The sequence below is a fragment of the Gorilla gorilla genome, chromosome 1 (genome assembly GCF_029281585.2).
Source record: "Gorilla gorilla gorilla isolate KB3781 chromosome 1, NHGRI_mGorGor1-v2.1_pri, whole genome shotgun sequence".
In the NCBI taxonomy this organism is placed as follows: domain Eukaryota; kingdom Metazoa; phylum Chordata; class Mammalia; order Primates; family Hominidae; genus Gorilla; species Gorilla gorilla.
The window spans coordinates 213,770,671-213,782,305 of record NC_073224.2 but is presented as its reverse complement, the minus strand read 5'-3'; the positions used below and the strand labels follow the sequence as shown (position 1 = coordinate 213,782,305).

The window sequence follows — 11,635 nt, the reverse complement described above, 5'->3', positions numbered from 1 at the left end:
CCACGCCCAGCTAATTTTTGTATTTTTAGTAGAGACAGGGTTTCGCCGTGTTGGCCAGGCTGGTCACCAGCTCCTGGCCTCAAGTGATCGGCCCGCCTTCACCTCCCAAAGTGCTGGGATTACAGGTGTGAGCCACCTCGCCCGGCCCGAAAGTGCCATTTCATCGGGTTGTTTTGAGGATTAAATATGTTAATCCTTATGTGAGGTACTTAGAATAGCCCCTAACTTATATTAATCTCTCAATAAAAGTTAGCTATTGGCCGGGAGAGGTGGCTCACACCTGTAATCCCAGCACTTTGGGAGGCCGAGGCGGGCAGATCGCAAGGTCAGAAGTTCAAGATCAGCCTGAGCAACATGGTAAAACCCTGTCTCTACTAAAAACACAAAATTAGCCAGGCACTTGCCTGTTATCCCAGCTACTCGGGAGGCTGAGGCAGGATAATCGCTGGAACCCAGGAGGCGGAGGTTGCAGTGAGCCAAGATCACGTCACTGCACTCCAGCCTGGGTGACAGAGTTTGGTGAGCTTGGATAAGTCATTTCTCCTCTCTGAGCCTCAGTCTCTTCAGCCATAAGTGTGAAAAATAATAAAACCTCGCCCAAAGATTGTCATGGGGATTATGACAAAGCAGCTAATGGCATTTTGAAAAGTGCTGTAGCAACAAAATATGGAACTATCACCAACAAAATCCCCCCTTTAGGTAATAAAAACCTTTTACCAGGAGATGGGCCTTGGGTTTTCAGACCCACTACTGACTTGACAGGCAGAGGGTGCAGTTCCAAACGTGGATTTGGAGCTGGGCTTTGGGCATCTCTCTCCCCCCTCAGCTCCTGTTTCCTTACTCATTAAGTGGGGGGTCATTCCTGCTGGACCCCTGTCTAGGGTCCTTGTTGGGGGGCGGTCAAAGGAGATCAGAGAGCACAGACGGGAATGTGCTTTGCAAACATGAAAGAGGGCTAGAAAGGAGGAGGAGAGACTTGGGGAAGGTGGCCAGCCAAGGGGGGAAAGGATCCTCTGGCCTGAGCACTGGTCTTAGTCTGGGCTGGAGAGTTTAGTTTGCCTGCTGGGGAGAGGGGAGGTGTCTCCTATGAGGTAGGGTTTCACCTTGAGACATAAGGTGTCAGAGAAGAAACTCTGATGGAAGAAGCTCTAAGAGGCTCCAAGTGTGGGCAGAGAAGGAAGCGGGCCAAAGGACCTGGGCTTGGCCCTGGAATCAGCCCCTCATCACTGTCTTCCCAGGCAATCCCATCTGCCATGAAAGGACCTTGGCAGAGGCAGCTCCAGTGGGCTCCAGGGTCACCTTCATGACAAGACTTGCCGCCACAGGCTCACCTGCACATCTATAGCACCAATGCCCCCACCCTTTGGCTGCAGATTCCTGGTCTCGCCCCCAGGGAAAGCAGGCTTGACACCACCCAGCACCCAGACCAAGACAGGTCTCAGCCTGCTACAGAGGGAAAAAAGCAAGTTGACTAGAACCCTGTTCTGCCTTCCCATTCAGACTGTCAGAGCATCTGCCACAGCCCAGGGAGGGGGCTGATCCCACATATGGAGCCCCCACCCCAGGCCTTTGGAGGAAGCCTGGGGATCAGGAGGCCTTGTTTGGAGTCCTGGCTCTGCCCAAGCTCACAGTGCTTCCACAGCCAATCACCTAACCAGGCTGGGACTGTTTGACCATCTGTAAAATAAAAGGAGCTGGACTTGGTTCACAGGTCTCCACAGCGCAGGACTGTGATCAGGAAAGAGTTAACGGAGGCCAGGATCTGCCTCAGGAAGGCGAGGGTTAATTTGGGGGGCGGGGGGTGGAGGCTTTCTCTGCTTTTCCTGTGGAGAGTGAGGTTTGGCTGCCACCAAAGTTACTTCTAGTCCTTGCTGTCCACTCCTGCCCTCAGTCTGGACCTGCCCAAGGACCCCTGCAATTAGGCCTCCCATGCAGAGGTGAGTGTACCCTGAGCCCAGGGCTGGGGTAAGAAGGAACCCAGGGGCCTGAGGGCAGGGAGACTGGTGCCAAACTAGTGAGCCTAAAAGATGGCCCATGCCCAGAGCAGAAGCCTTGGGCAGAGTTGAGACCACAAGTTTCAGGACTGGGAGAAGGCAGGCAAAGGAATGGAGGGGCCCGAGGCCGCCTGCCAGGCTTCTAGGGCGGGATGTCTGAGGTCCGGCCTCCAGGCTAGCCCAGAAGGCAGGGAAGAGGCTGTGGATGACAGACTATTTTGGTCCTTGTGATTAGGAACTTTTTATAGTCTCCCTGCTCAGGGCTGGGGAGAAGAGGAGAGGACAGAGGGCACCCATGGGGTCAGACAAGCAGTGCCTTTCTGGGACCTTGGAATCTGACCCACTGCCCAGGAGACTCCCTGGGAGACAGGGAGGGGGACACTGCCAGACTCTCCTTGGTTCCCAGGCTTCAACTACCCATGAGCAGACTGACTACACACTAGATGCTGGGTGCAGGGGTGGGCTGGACCTGGCAGGGTCTCTGCCCCAAGGCCTGTCACAGACCCCTTCCCCGCTTCCCTGGCTAATTCTGTTCCTTTGTTGTCCCCAGATCCAAGGTCCCTCAGCCTCCAGGACTCAGGGGGAGTAGGGGAAGATAGGGGTGGGGTCGGGTGTGCAGGGCCATGTGGGTGGCCCATTCTGTTACTGCCCAGAGAACTGTCAGCTCTTGATTAACAACCCCTCCTTGCTCCTTGCCCCAGCAGAAGGGAGGTTGAAAAGGGTCATGAGGTCTTAGGATAAAAAAGGGACAAGGACCCTGAGGGCAAATTTCTGGGAGTGGGAGCACAGGTTATTAGGAAGAATTAGTGGAAGGAACTTTTTAGTGAGGCAAGGGGCCCATTTCTAACGGAAATTGCTTGGTTTTATAGCAGCAGGAATACACGCAAAATATCAGTGAGTTCTTTTGTTTTTTTGAGACGGGGTCTCGCTCTGTTGCCCAGGCTGGAGTGCAGTGGTGCGCGATCTTGGCTCACTGAAACCTCCGCCTCCCAGGTTCAAGCGATTCTCCTGCCTCAGCTTCCCAAAGTAGCTGGGATTATAGGTGCGCGCCACCCCGCCTGGCTAATTTTTGTATTTTCAGTAGAGATGGGGTTTCGCCATGTTGGCCAGGCTGGTCTGGAACTCCTCACCTAAGGTGATTCACCCACCTCGGCCTCCCAAAGTGCTGGGATTACAGGCATAAGCCATCGCGCCCGGCCTCAGTGGGAAGTTCTGATAGGCAAGTGAGAGATCCAATCCGAACTGCAAAGCAAGAAACCTGGGTGACAAAGCAAGACTCCGTCTAAAGAAAAAAAAAAAAAAGAAACCTGGGTTCCAGTCCTGGCTCCTAACTCTCAATAGGACCTGAGCAAGCCCCCCACCCCCAAGCCAGTTTCCTCTTCATGAAATGGAAATGCAAAGGTTAAACAAGGTGATGTTTACAGTTTGGCATTCTGCGATCCCCTTGGCAGGGGCAGAGTAGTTGGCAGTAGCTGATAGGGCCTGGGGACCACCTCCCTCTCCTGCCCCGATGGCCCTGCTGGGCCTGGGCAGGGCAGTTGGCTGCAATTACTGGAGGCTCCCACCCTGTGGTTATATCCCTGACCTCGGTGTTTGGGGGCGGGAAGGGTGGGCCCTGCTGGAGCCAGCCTGTGGCTGGGAGCCTTCTTGTCTTGGGCTCAAAGCTGCTGGGTTGGGAAGAGGTATTTTTTCCGGTTGAAGCCACTTTCAGGAATTGGGCCGGGACCAGCCCTGTTTCCTTTTCCAAGTGTCCTGCTTGCTAAGGCCTGCTTGCACGACCCTGTGGCCAGATTGGGGCATCTTCAAAGGGGAATATGTTTCTGAGTGGCCAGAGAGACCCCACTCAATGTCTCTGAAGGACAGGGAAAGGGGATGGCCTGAGCCTCTGCTCCCTGGATGTGGCACCGGCTAACCTGGATGGGAGAGGGTGGCTGACTGATCCTATACTGAGGAATGCCGGCAGGAGAGGACCAGGGGCATTTCCTACCCTTCCCCTGACCTTCCTCTCTCCCTGCAGGTCTGTGAGAGCCCAAGCCAATTGCTCTAGGCCCCGTGGCTGGCTACTTATGGGGCACTGTCCTGACCAGCTCTGCTAAGATGCTCCTGGCCCCTCCCTCCACCCCGTCCAGAGGACGGACCCCCAGCGCCGTGGAGAGGCTGGAAGCCGACAAAGCCAAGTATGTCAAGACGCACCAGGTGATAGCTAGGCGACAGGAGCCAGCCCTGCGTGGGAGTCCTGGGCCGCTCACGCCGCACCCCTGCAACGAGCTGGGGCCCCCTGCATCGCCCAGGACGCCCAGGCCGGTCCGCCGGGGAAGCGGCAGGCGGCTGCCGAGGCCTGATTCCCTCATCTTCTACCGCCAGAAGCGGGACTGCAAGGCTTCGGTGAACAAAGAGAACGCCAAGGGCCAGGGTCTGGTGCGGCGCCTCTTTCTGGGTGCCCCGCGAGACGCTGCCCCGAGCAGCCCGGCCTCCACAGAGCGACCTGCGGCTTCAGGGGGTTGGGCTGCGCCCCAGGATGCCCCGGAAGCGGCGGGAAAGCGGGCGCTGTGTCCCACGTGCTCGCTGCCCCTGTCGGAGAAGGAGCGCTTCTTCAACTACTGCGGCCTGGAGCGCGCGCTGGTGGAGGTGTTGGGCGCAGAGCGCTTCTCCCCGCAGAGCTGGGGGGCCGACGCCAGCCCGCAGGCCGGAACTTCGCCGCCGCCCGGCTCCGGGGACGCCAGCGACTGGACATCCAGCGACAGGGGCGTGGACAGCCCGGGCGGCGCGGGCGGCGGCGGAGGCTCGGAGGCAGCGGGCTCGGCGAGGGACGGGCGCCCCCCGGTGTCGGTGGTGGAGCGCAACGCGCGCGTCATCCAGTGGCTGTACGGCTGCCAGCGCGCCCGCGGACCGCCGCGCGAGTCCGAGGTGTGACCACCGCGGCCCCGGAGCCGGCTTCCCTGGGAGTGCCAAGCGCGGGGCTGGCCCCGGACACGGAAAAGGACACCCATCTTCTGGCGCGCTGGGTGCCTTTGCGTAAGCCCTTCCTTCTGGAACTCAGTTTCGCGTCTGAACTTTGGGGAAGTGGAACAAGTTGCTGCCGAAGGCCCTTCCCTGCTCCCGCGGCGAAGGGGGAGGGAGAGGCCTCTTGGTCCCTGTGGAGACCCGGTCTGGGGAGTCACGATTGGGGTGGCAGATGAGCAAACCTGCTGAATAAAGTTAAAACGTTATTTAAATGGGGAGCTGAGGAAGGAGCAAACGGGTTTTCGCGGTTAAACCCGTGGGTTTTGGAATGTGTGTTCCCGGCTGTGTGATCCTGGGCAAGCACTTGACCTCCCTGGACGCAGCGGCACCCCTCGGTTATTAAGGAGGGAGGAGTAGGGGATAGACGTATTTCAAAATAGTTGTAATGCGCATGGCAAAGTGCCCAGCATATAGAAAGTGCTCAATAAACGATAACTGCTGTGACTTCTACCGAATGAGTACTAACACTGTTGTGATCTCCACTGGTCTCCAGGTCGATCCAAACTAGAGCTGGGAGCCGGGAATAATGCGCTTTGGGAGCCCGAGGGGGCGTCTGCTCCAGAAACCGGGGTCCACCAGATCCTAAAAGGCCACGTTCCCGGAGTTTTGCTGCCCCGGTTGTGGTCACTGGATATGAAGGGCTGAGATCCAACCTTTCGGACACAAAAAGAAGGGAACCGGGCCGGGCGCGGTGGCTCAGGCCTGTAATCCCAGCACTTTGGGAGGCTGAGGAGGGTGGATCACGGGATCAGGAGTTCGAGACCAGCCTGGCCAACATGGGCTCTACTAAAAATACAAAAATTAGCTGAGCTTGGAGGCGCGCGCCTGTAATCCCAGCTACTCGGGAGGCTGAGGCAGGAGAATCGCTTGAACCCCAGAGGCGGAGGTTGCAGTGAGCCGAGATCGAGCCATTGCACTCCAGCCTGGGCAACAGGGCCAGACTCCGTCTCAAAAAATAAAAATAAAAATAAAAAAAAGAAAAGAAGGAAACCTTTCCTGCCAGCCGGCAGGCTCCTGCCACTGCCTCCCTTTCCTGCAAGGACACACAAGGTCGCCTATTTTCATCACAGGTTCGCACCTCCAAGCCTTCATCCTTCATGCGCCTCCTTCCTTTGCCTGGGTTGCCGTTCCTTTTCTCTCTGCTCTTCCTTCTCGGAGATAACGTATATTCTCCTCCAGGAAGCTTTCCTGAATGCCCCCAGTCAGCCTCACCTGCTCTAAGCTCCCAAGTACAGTCCTATTTTGGGGCCTCAATTTGTCACCTTTTGTGGGACCCGCTGGTAGTCTGGGTTCTCTAGTTAATCTTTGACCTTTTTCCTAGTACAGGGACGGCGCACATAGTAGGGCCACAGGCACAGTTTGTTGAATTAAATGAGGCTGGAGAGGGCGATGGACGCAGTCCTCTGGAGCTCTCCAACTTCCTGGAAAGTTGTACCTTAAATAAAAAACCCATCCTGATATGCGGGCTGACTCTGGTCATTTTCGCCTTGTATGTTTGGTGAGGTGAGGACCCCTCCAGCTGGACCCCGCCCGAGGTCGCCCCCCGCAAAAGCAGTCTTTCTGGATGTCTGGACAAAAGCACGCGGTCACACAGGCTGTCGGGCCAGGGTTTTTATCAGGGGTGGGAGCAGCGGGCGCGGGGTTCTGCCAGCCTGCTAGTCACCCTTGGGCGCAGCCTTCACCCTCATCTCGGCCAGTTTGTGAGTGAGGAAGCCCCACTTGAAGCCGGCCACCGGCTCGGCCTCCTGCGACTCGGGGCGCTCTGCGGCCTCCTCCGCGGCCTCGTCCGCGGGTTCGGGGTCCGGCTCCGGAGTGGGCTCGGTGCCGCGCAGCATGGACGCCGCCGCGGCCTGCTGCTGCTGCCACCTGCTGGCGAACGCGTCCCAGAAGCCCGGGCCGCGCGCCTGCGCCGCCGCCGCCGCCTGCGAGGGGGGTCGCGCCGCCAGAGGGCTGCGGGAGAGGGCCGCGGTCAGGGAAGCGGCCGGGCGGTCCCGGGGAGGAACATCGGCTGGGCTGAGGGACGAGTTTAGTGGGGCTGGGGGAACCTGGGCGGAGTCAGGGGCAGTGGTGAGGAGCGGGGTCAGGTGACCAGTGGGGGACCGTGACGAGGAGGAGGGTCAGGGCCTGGAGGCAAGGGGAGGGCTCAGAGGCCCTGGGAAAGGGGGCTGGGGTGGGACAGGGTCAGGGGATTAGGCGAGGGATGTGGAGGGAGGGGACCGGGATCAGGATCCCTGGGGAGAGAATGAGGTCAGGGTTTCAGGCGAGGCTCGAGGAGGGACGCTGGAGGCGTGCGCAGGTCTGGGAAGCTGGAAGGATCCCTGGGAAAGCAGGTGGGAGCGGGAGGGCTGTTCAGATCCCACCTGAGGGAAGCCCTGGGGAAAAGAGGCGGGGCACAGACAGGAATCAGGTTCTGAGATTGAGGGAAAGGGGGACTAGGGGCACGGGAGAAAGGTGGAGCGACAGGAAGGCCTAGGTCAGAGGCTTAGGGGAGAGCGTGGGACTCAAGAGAGGTGGGAAGATGTTGGGGGGAAGGGCAGTCACGGAGAGGTGATGAAGCTTGAAGTGGAAGCCTCAAGTCCAGGAAGTTCCTTAGGGAACTGGGGTTGGGGGTGGGGGAAAAGAATGGAAACCTGGGGGCGGGAGAGGCTGATGGGTCATGGGGACCCTAGGAGAAAAGAATAGGGTCAATGGTGAGAGGGGGATGTGATCAGGATGGAGAAAAGGCAGAAATGGAGAATGTGCCAGAGATAGAGCCAGGAGGGAGACTGAGGTCCCAGGTCCCACCCGCTAATCCTTGGCCTCAAAGACCTTCTCAGACGGTGGTTCCCAAAGCTGCAAGCTGCAGGGCCCTGGGGGAGCTTGCTGAAAACATGGCTAGATCCCCAAGACTCTGCCACACCAGCGAAATCGGAGTCTCTGAAGGAGGGTCCAGGAATATGTTTGTGACACGCTTCCTTGGAGGGTGAGGGTTTAGGCAATACTTGAGAACCTTTGAGTTGGATCAGCTGTTGCAAACACCTAAAGGTATTCTGCGTTCTTAGATTTTAGAGAGATGGCCCCTCCCAAGCGGATGTGTCGTGAGAGCCCATAAATACCTTCTAGCACCTCAATCCCAACAGCTGGTCAATTCCTCCTGAGATTTACCCTAATCTCCCAGATATGCTGATTTGGCCTGTTTCCTGCTGAGAGAAACAGAAACAGCCTGGGGCTGCCCCTCTCCAGCCCTCAGTGGTTAGAAAGACAAAGAAACCAGAAGGAAAGGACCAGGCAGAAGGGGGACCTCAGGCCCCTTCCAGAACCACCACAAACACACATGCACATACTGGTCAGCGCAAGGCTCTGGTGGCAGCAGCTTATCTTCATCTTCTTTGTTAAACAGAGATGACATTGTCAGCCAGCCTTTCACCCCGACCCCCTGAACCTGGGAAAGGGGTTGGGAGTCAGGGAGGGGGTCCAGCACAACCTCCCAGGACTCCACAGAAGCCTCTGCCAGGCTGCCCAGGGTTGGGGTGGAAGAAGGGAGAATACTCACCCGGCGGGCCAGCTGTGACATGGGATTGAAGGTCTCCTCGGTCGGTTCTGCTGTCTCAGACTCCACTAATGCTGGGTTCTCCCTCTGGGACACAAGACCCCCACACAGCATGAGAGAGGCCGCAGAGGAGTGGGATCTCCCTCCTCCACTGCTAGCCTAGTACACACAGACCAGGCACCCCAAATCCCACAGAACTAAACACACACCTATACACTCCACAGATCCACAAGGGCACATGAGAATGCATACAGGTATACCTGCAGAGTAAATCCCTGCAGACACCCTTTTTTTCCTTTGTGTGTGCGTGTGTGTGTGTGACGGAGTCTTGCCGTGGGGTGCAGTGGTGCGATCTCGGCTCACTGCAACCTCTGCCTCCCAGGTTCAAGTGATTCTCCTGCCTTAGCCTCCTGAGTACCTGGGCCTACAGGCACCCACCTCCGCCCTGCTAATTTTTGTATTTTTAATAGAGATGGGGTTTTGCCATGTTGGCCAGGCTGGTCTCGAACTCCTGGCCTCAAGTGATCCTCCCACCTTGGCCTCCCAAAGTGCTGGGATTGCAGGCGTGAGCCGCCAGTCCGAGCTGCAGATACCCTTGAGCACACATACCTGCCCACCACAGACACATCCATACACACCCAAAAGCACGTGGACATGGGCATGCACTCTGATGTAGACACACACCTGTACATGAGCCTGCCCCCACATGGCTACAGCTCTTCACCTGTACATAGACATATGTGTTGTGAAGCACCTATACAAGGACACACACAGTTATATCATTCACACCTGTGCACTTATACAACCACAGACAGCTGCACAGAGGCCTATCCGCAACACACAAAACCTCTCCACCCAACCACAGATACCAAAACACATACACCATACAAACAACACCTGCAAATGTCTACACAGAGGCATGCAGGCAGACTGCTACCCAAAATGTTCACACCTGCACATACACTTTCACTGGGGATTCCACCCAGATACTGATCACACCAGTTACCCACTGACATTTCTGCACAAGCCCAGCCTTAGACACCAACCTCTCCAGACATTCAAGAATTCAAACCATTCCCCGCCCCTCTGAACCGATTCCTGCCTCTGCCACATTTTGTGTGATTGTGTGACTGCCACTTATCACAGCCTCCAGACATAAGACTGTCCCTGGTTTCAGAAACTTTGCTGTTGTTGTTTTGAGACAAAGTCTCACCTGTCACACAGGCTGTAGTGCAGTGGAGCCTCGACCTCCCTGGGCTCAAGCGATCCACCCACCTCAGCCTCCTGAGTAGCTGGGACTACAGGTGTGTGCCACCATGCCTGTCTAATTTTGTATTTTTTTGTTGAGTTAGGGTTTCACCATGTCACCCAGGCTGGTCTCGAAATCCTGGGCTCAAGTGATCCTCCTACCTCAGCCCCCTGAGTAGATGGGATTATAGGTGGCCGCCACCATGCCCAGCTAATTTTTGTATTTTTAGTAGAGGCAGGGTTTCGCCACGTTAGCCAGGCTGGTCTCGAACTCCTAACCTCAGGTGATCCACCCTCCGTGGCCTTCCAAAGTGCTAGTATTACAGGCAGGAGCCACTGCGCCTGGCCTGTTTGTTCGTTTGTTTTTGAGATGGAGTCTTGCTCTGTCGCCCAGGCTGGAATGCAATGGCGCAATCTCAGCTCATTGCAACCTCTGCCTCCCAGGCTCAAGCAATTCTCCTACCTCAGCCTCCCAAGTGGCTGGGATTACAGGCGCACACCGCCATGCCTGGCTACTTTTTTTTGTATTTTAGTAGAGACTGGGTTTCACCGTGTTGCCCAGGCTGGTCTTGAACTCCTGAGCTCAGGCAATCCACCCACCTCGGCCTCCCAAAGTGCTAGGATTACAGACATGAGCCACTGTGCCCAGCCCGGCCTGTTTTTTTTTTGTTGTTGTTGTTTGTTTGCTTGTTTTTTGTAATGTCAGAACAAAGCATGGTCTAAGTATGGCTTTGATCTGATGCTGCTGCAGTGACCTTTCTAGTACAGGCGCCACTCCCCCTACCTCTAGTAACATGGGGCTCACTACATCACTCCTACTTCTGCTCCCATTAGAAAGTTGTGTCCAGCTAAGTGTGCCCATGTGCCTACTGCCCACTGGTCCTAGAAGAATCTCTTCCATGTGGCAGCCTCGAGATCTTTGGAGACAGTGGCCACTCCTCCCGTGGTCCCTAAGTCTTTCCTTCCTCAGTTTTCTTGAATGTCCTGGCTTTCTGATGCTGCACCATGGTCTTTACCATCCCTGAATGTGGCATCTGCACAAATGTGGCCCCCCCACCTCCAAGCCTATCCTGTGCCCCACTTCATACTGCTCATTCCTGATGCCCCTCTACACATGCTCCACCCAGCATGCATGGATGGCACCCACCTCCTCTGCCAGGTCTTCTTCAGATTCCCCACTCAGGGTCTGTAGCACTTTGGACTTGTAGGTTTTCCAGAAGGCCTGGTTCATGGCTGCAGGGGGAAGGGGCCTGGCACGCAAGCACAGGAAGGTGGTGGCTCAGTGGATACCAGTGAGTCTGGCTCTAGGAACTTGGTGAGGCCAAGAGCCTGTCCGAGGGATCCAGTGACTTCATTAAAGATGCACCAGCCTCCCCAGCTGGCACAGTGCCCAGGAGGTGAACCTGATCCAAAGCAGTCGGGGAGTGGGGGATGGAACAAGCTTCTGCCACCTTAGCCCCTTGTCTTGACCCATATTGGCCAAGAATAGTGAGGTCATTTGTCTCTAGAGAGGCTTTCTTCCTGGGCCTAGGAGTACTTGAGTTGTTCATCTCTTAGCATGCCTCCAGGAAAATCTTCTTCCATTCACAAAATCCTGAGGTCTGGGACCCACACTGGAGCCCCTGTGACTGTAGTCATACTAGTTGTGTCCTCAGCAGGGCTCCACCCTGTGTCCCTACTCAGCCTCAATGAACTGGAGCAGGAAGATCCGCAGGCCCCCAGTGGGCACCTTGGGCTTACATTTCACTCCTTTGTCTGGGCTGGAAACTGATTCCTCTCCCCAGGGATACACGTGCCTGTCTCCTTGTTTCCTGGCAACAGACTCCAAAGAGCTGGAGCCCCTGAATTATTGCTAAGCTCC

At 56.5% G+C, this 11,635-nt stretch overlaps 2 protein-coding genes across 3 annotated transcripts; one reads left to right on the top strand and one right to left on the bottom strand.

Annotated features, from left to right (window-relative positions):
• The first annotated feature begins 1,833 nt into the window (after positions 1-1,833).
• Positions 1,834-6,445, top strand: FAM110D (family with sequence similarity 110 member D). Of its 2 annotated transcripts, XR_008680184.2 has the most exons (3): positions 1,834-1,937; positions 4,012-5,009; positions 5,491-6,445. XR_008680184.2 is itself a non-coding variant. In XM_004025223.5 (2 exons), exon 2 carries the CDS (start codon positions 4,092-4,094, stop codon positions 4,905-4,907), a length of 816 nt encoding a protein of 271 aa, XP_004025272.1. In that variant the 5' UTR covers positions 1,834-1,937; positions 4,012-4,091; the 3' UTR covers positions 4,908-5,048. The 2 variants fall into 2 exon arrangements, 1 of the variants encoding a protein (XP_004025272.1); XM_004025223.5 differs by lacking the exon at positions 5,491-6,445 and having other exon boundaries at positions 4,012-5,048.
• Positions 6,446-6,593: 148 nt separating this feature from the next.
• On the bottom strand, positions 6,594-11,469 carry C1H1orf232 (chromosome 1 C1orf232 homolog). Its single transcript, XM_031005350.3, has 4 exons — positions 10,922-11,469; positions 8,530-8,613; positions 8,321-8,418; positions 6,594-6,947 (listed from the first exon to the last, which is right to left on the bottom strand). The coding sequence occupies exons 1-4, from the start codon at positions 11,003-11,005 to the stop codon at positions 6,653-6,655; spliced, it is 561 nt and encodes a 186-aa protein (XP_030861210.1). The 5' UTR covers positions 11,006-11,469; the 3' UTR covers positions 6,594-6,652.
• Positions 11,470-11,635: the final 166 nt, after the last annotated feature.

Bases quoted from the DNA above. Each gene is read 5' to 3' on its own strand.
- FAM110D (XM_004025223.5), top strand. From the start codon at position 4,092: ATGCTCCTGGCCCCTCCCTCCACCCCGTCCAGAGGACGGACCCCCAGC.
- C1H1orf232 (XM_031005350.3), bottom strand. From the start codon at position 11,005: ATGAACCAGGCCTTCTGGAAAACCTACAAGTCCAAAGTGCTACAGACC. The intron at 8,614-10,921 runs GTGGGTGCCATC...CTTGTGTCCCAG, and splicing joins AAGAAGACCTGGCAGAGGAG to AGGGAGAACCCAGCATTAGT. The intron at 6,948-8,320 runs GTATGTGCATGT...CCTCTCCCGCAG, and splicing joins CCAGAGCCTTGCGCTGACCA to CCCTCTGGCGGCGCGACCCC.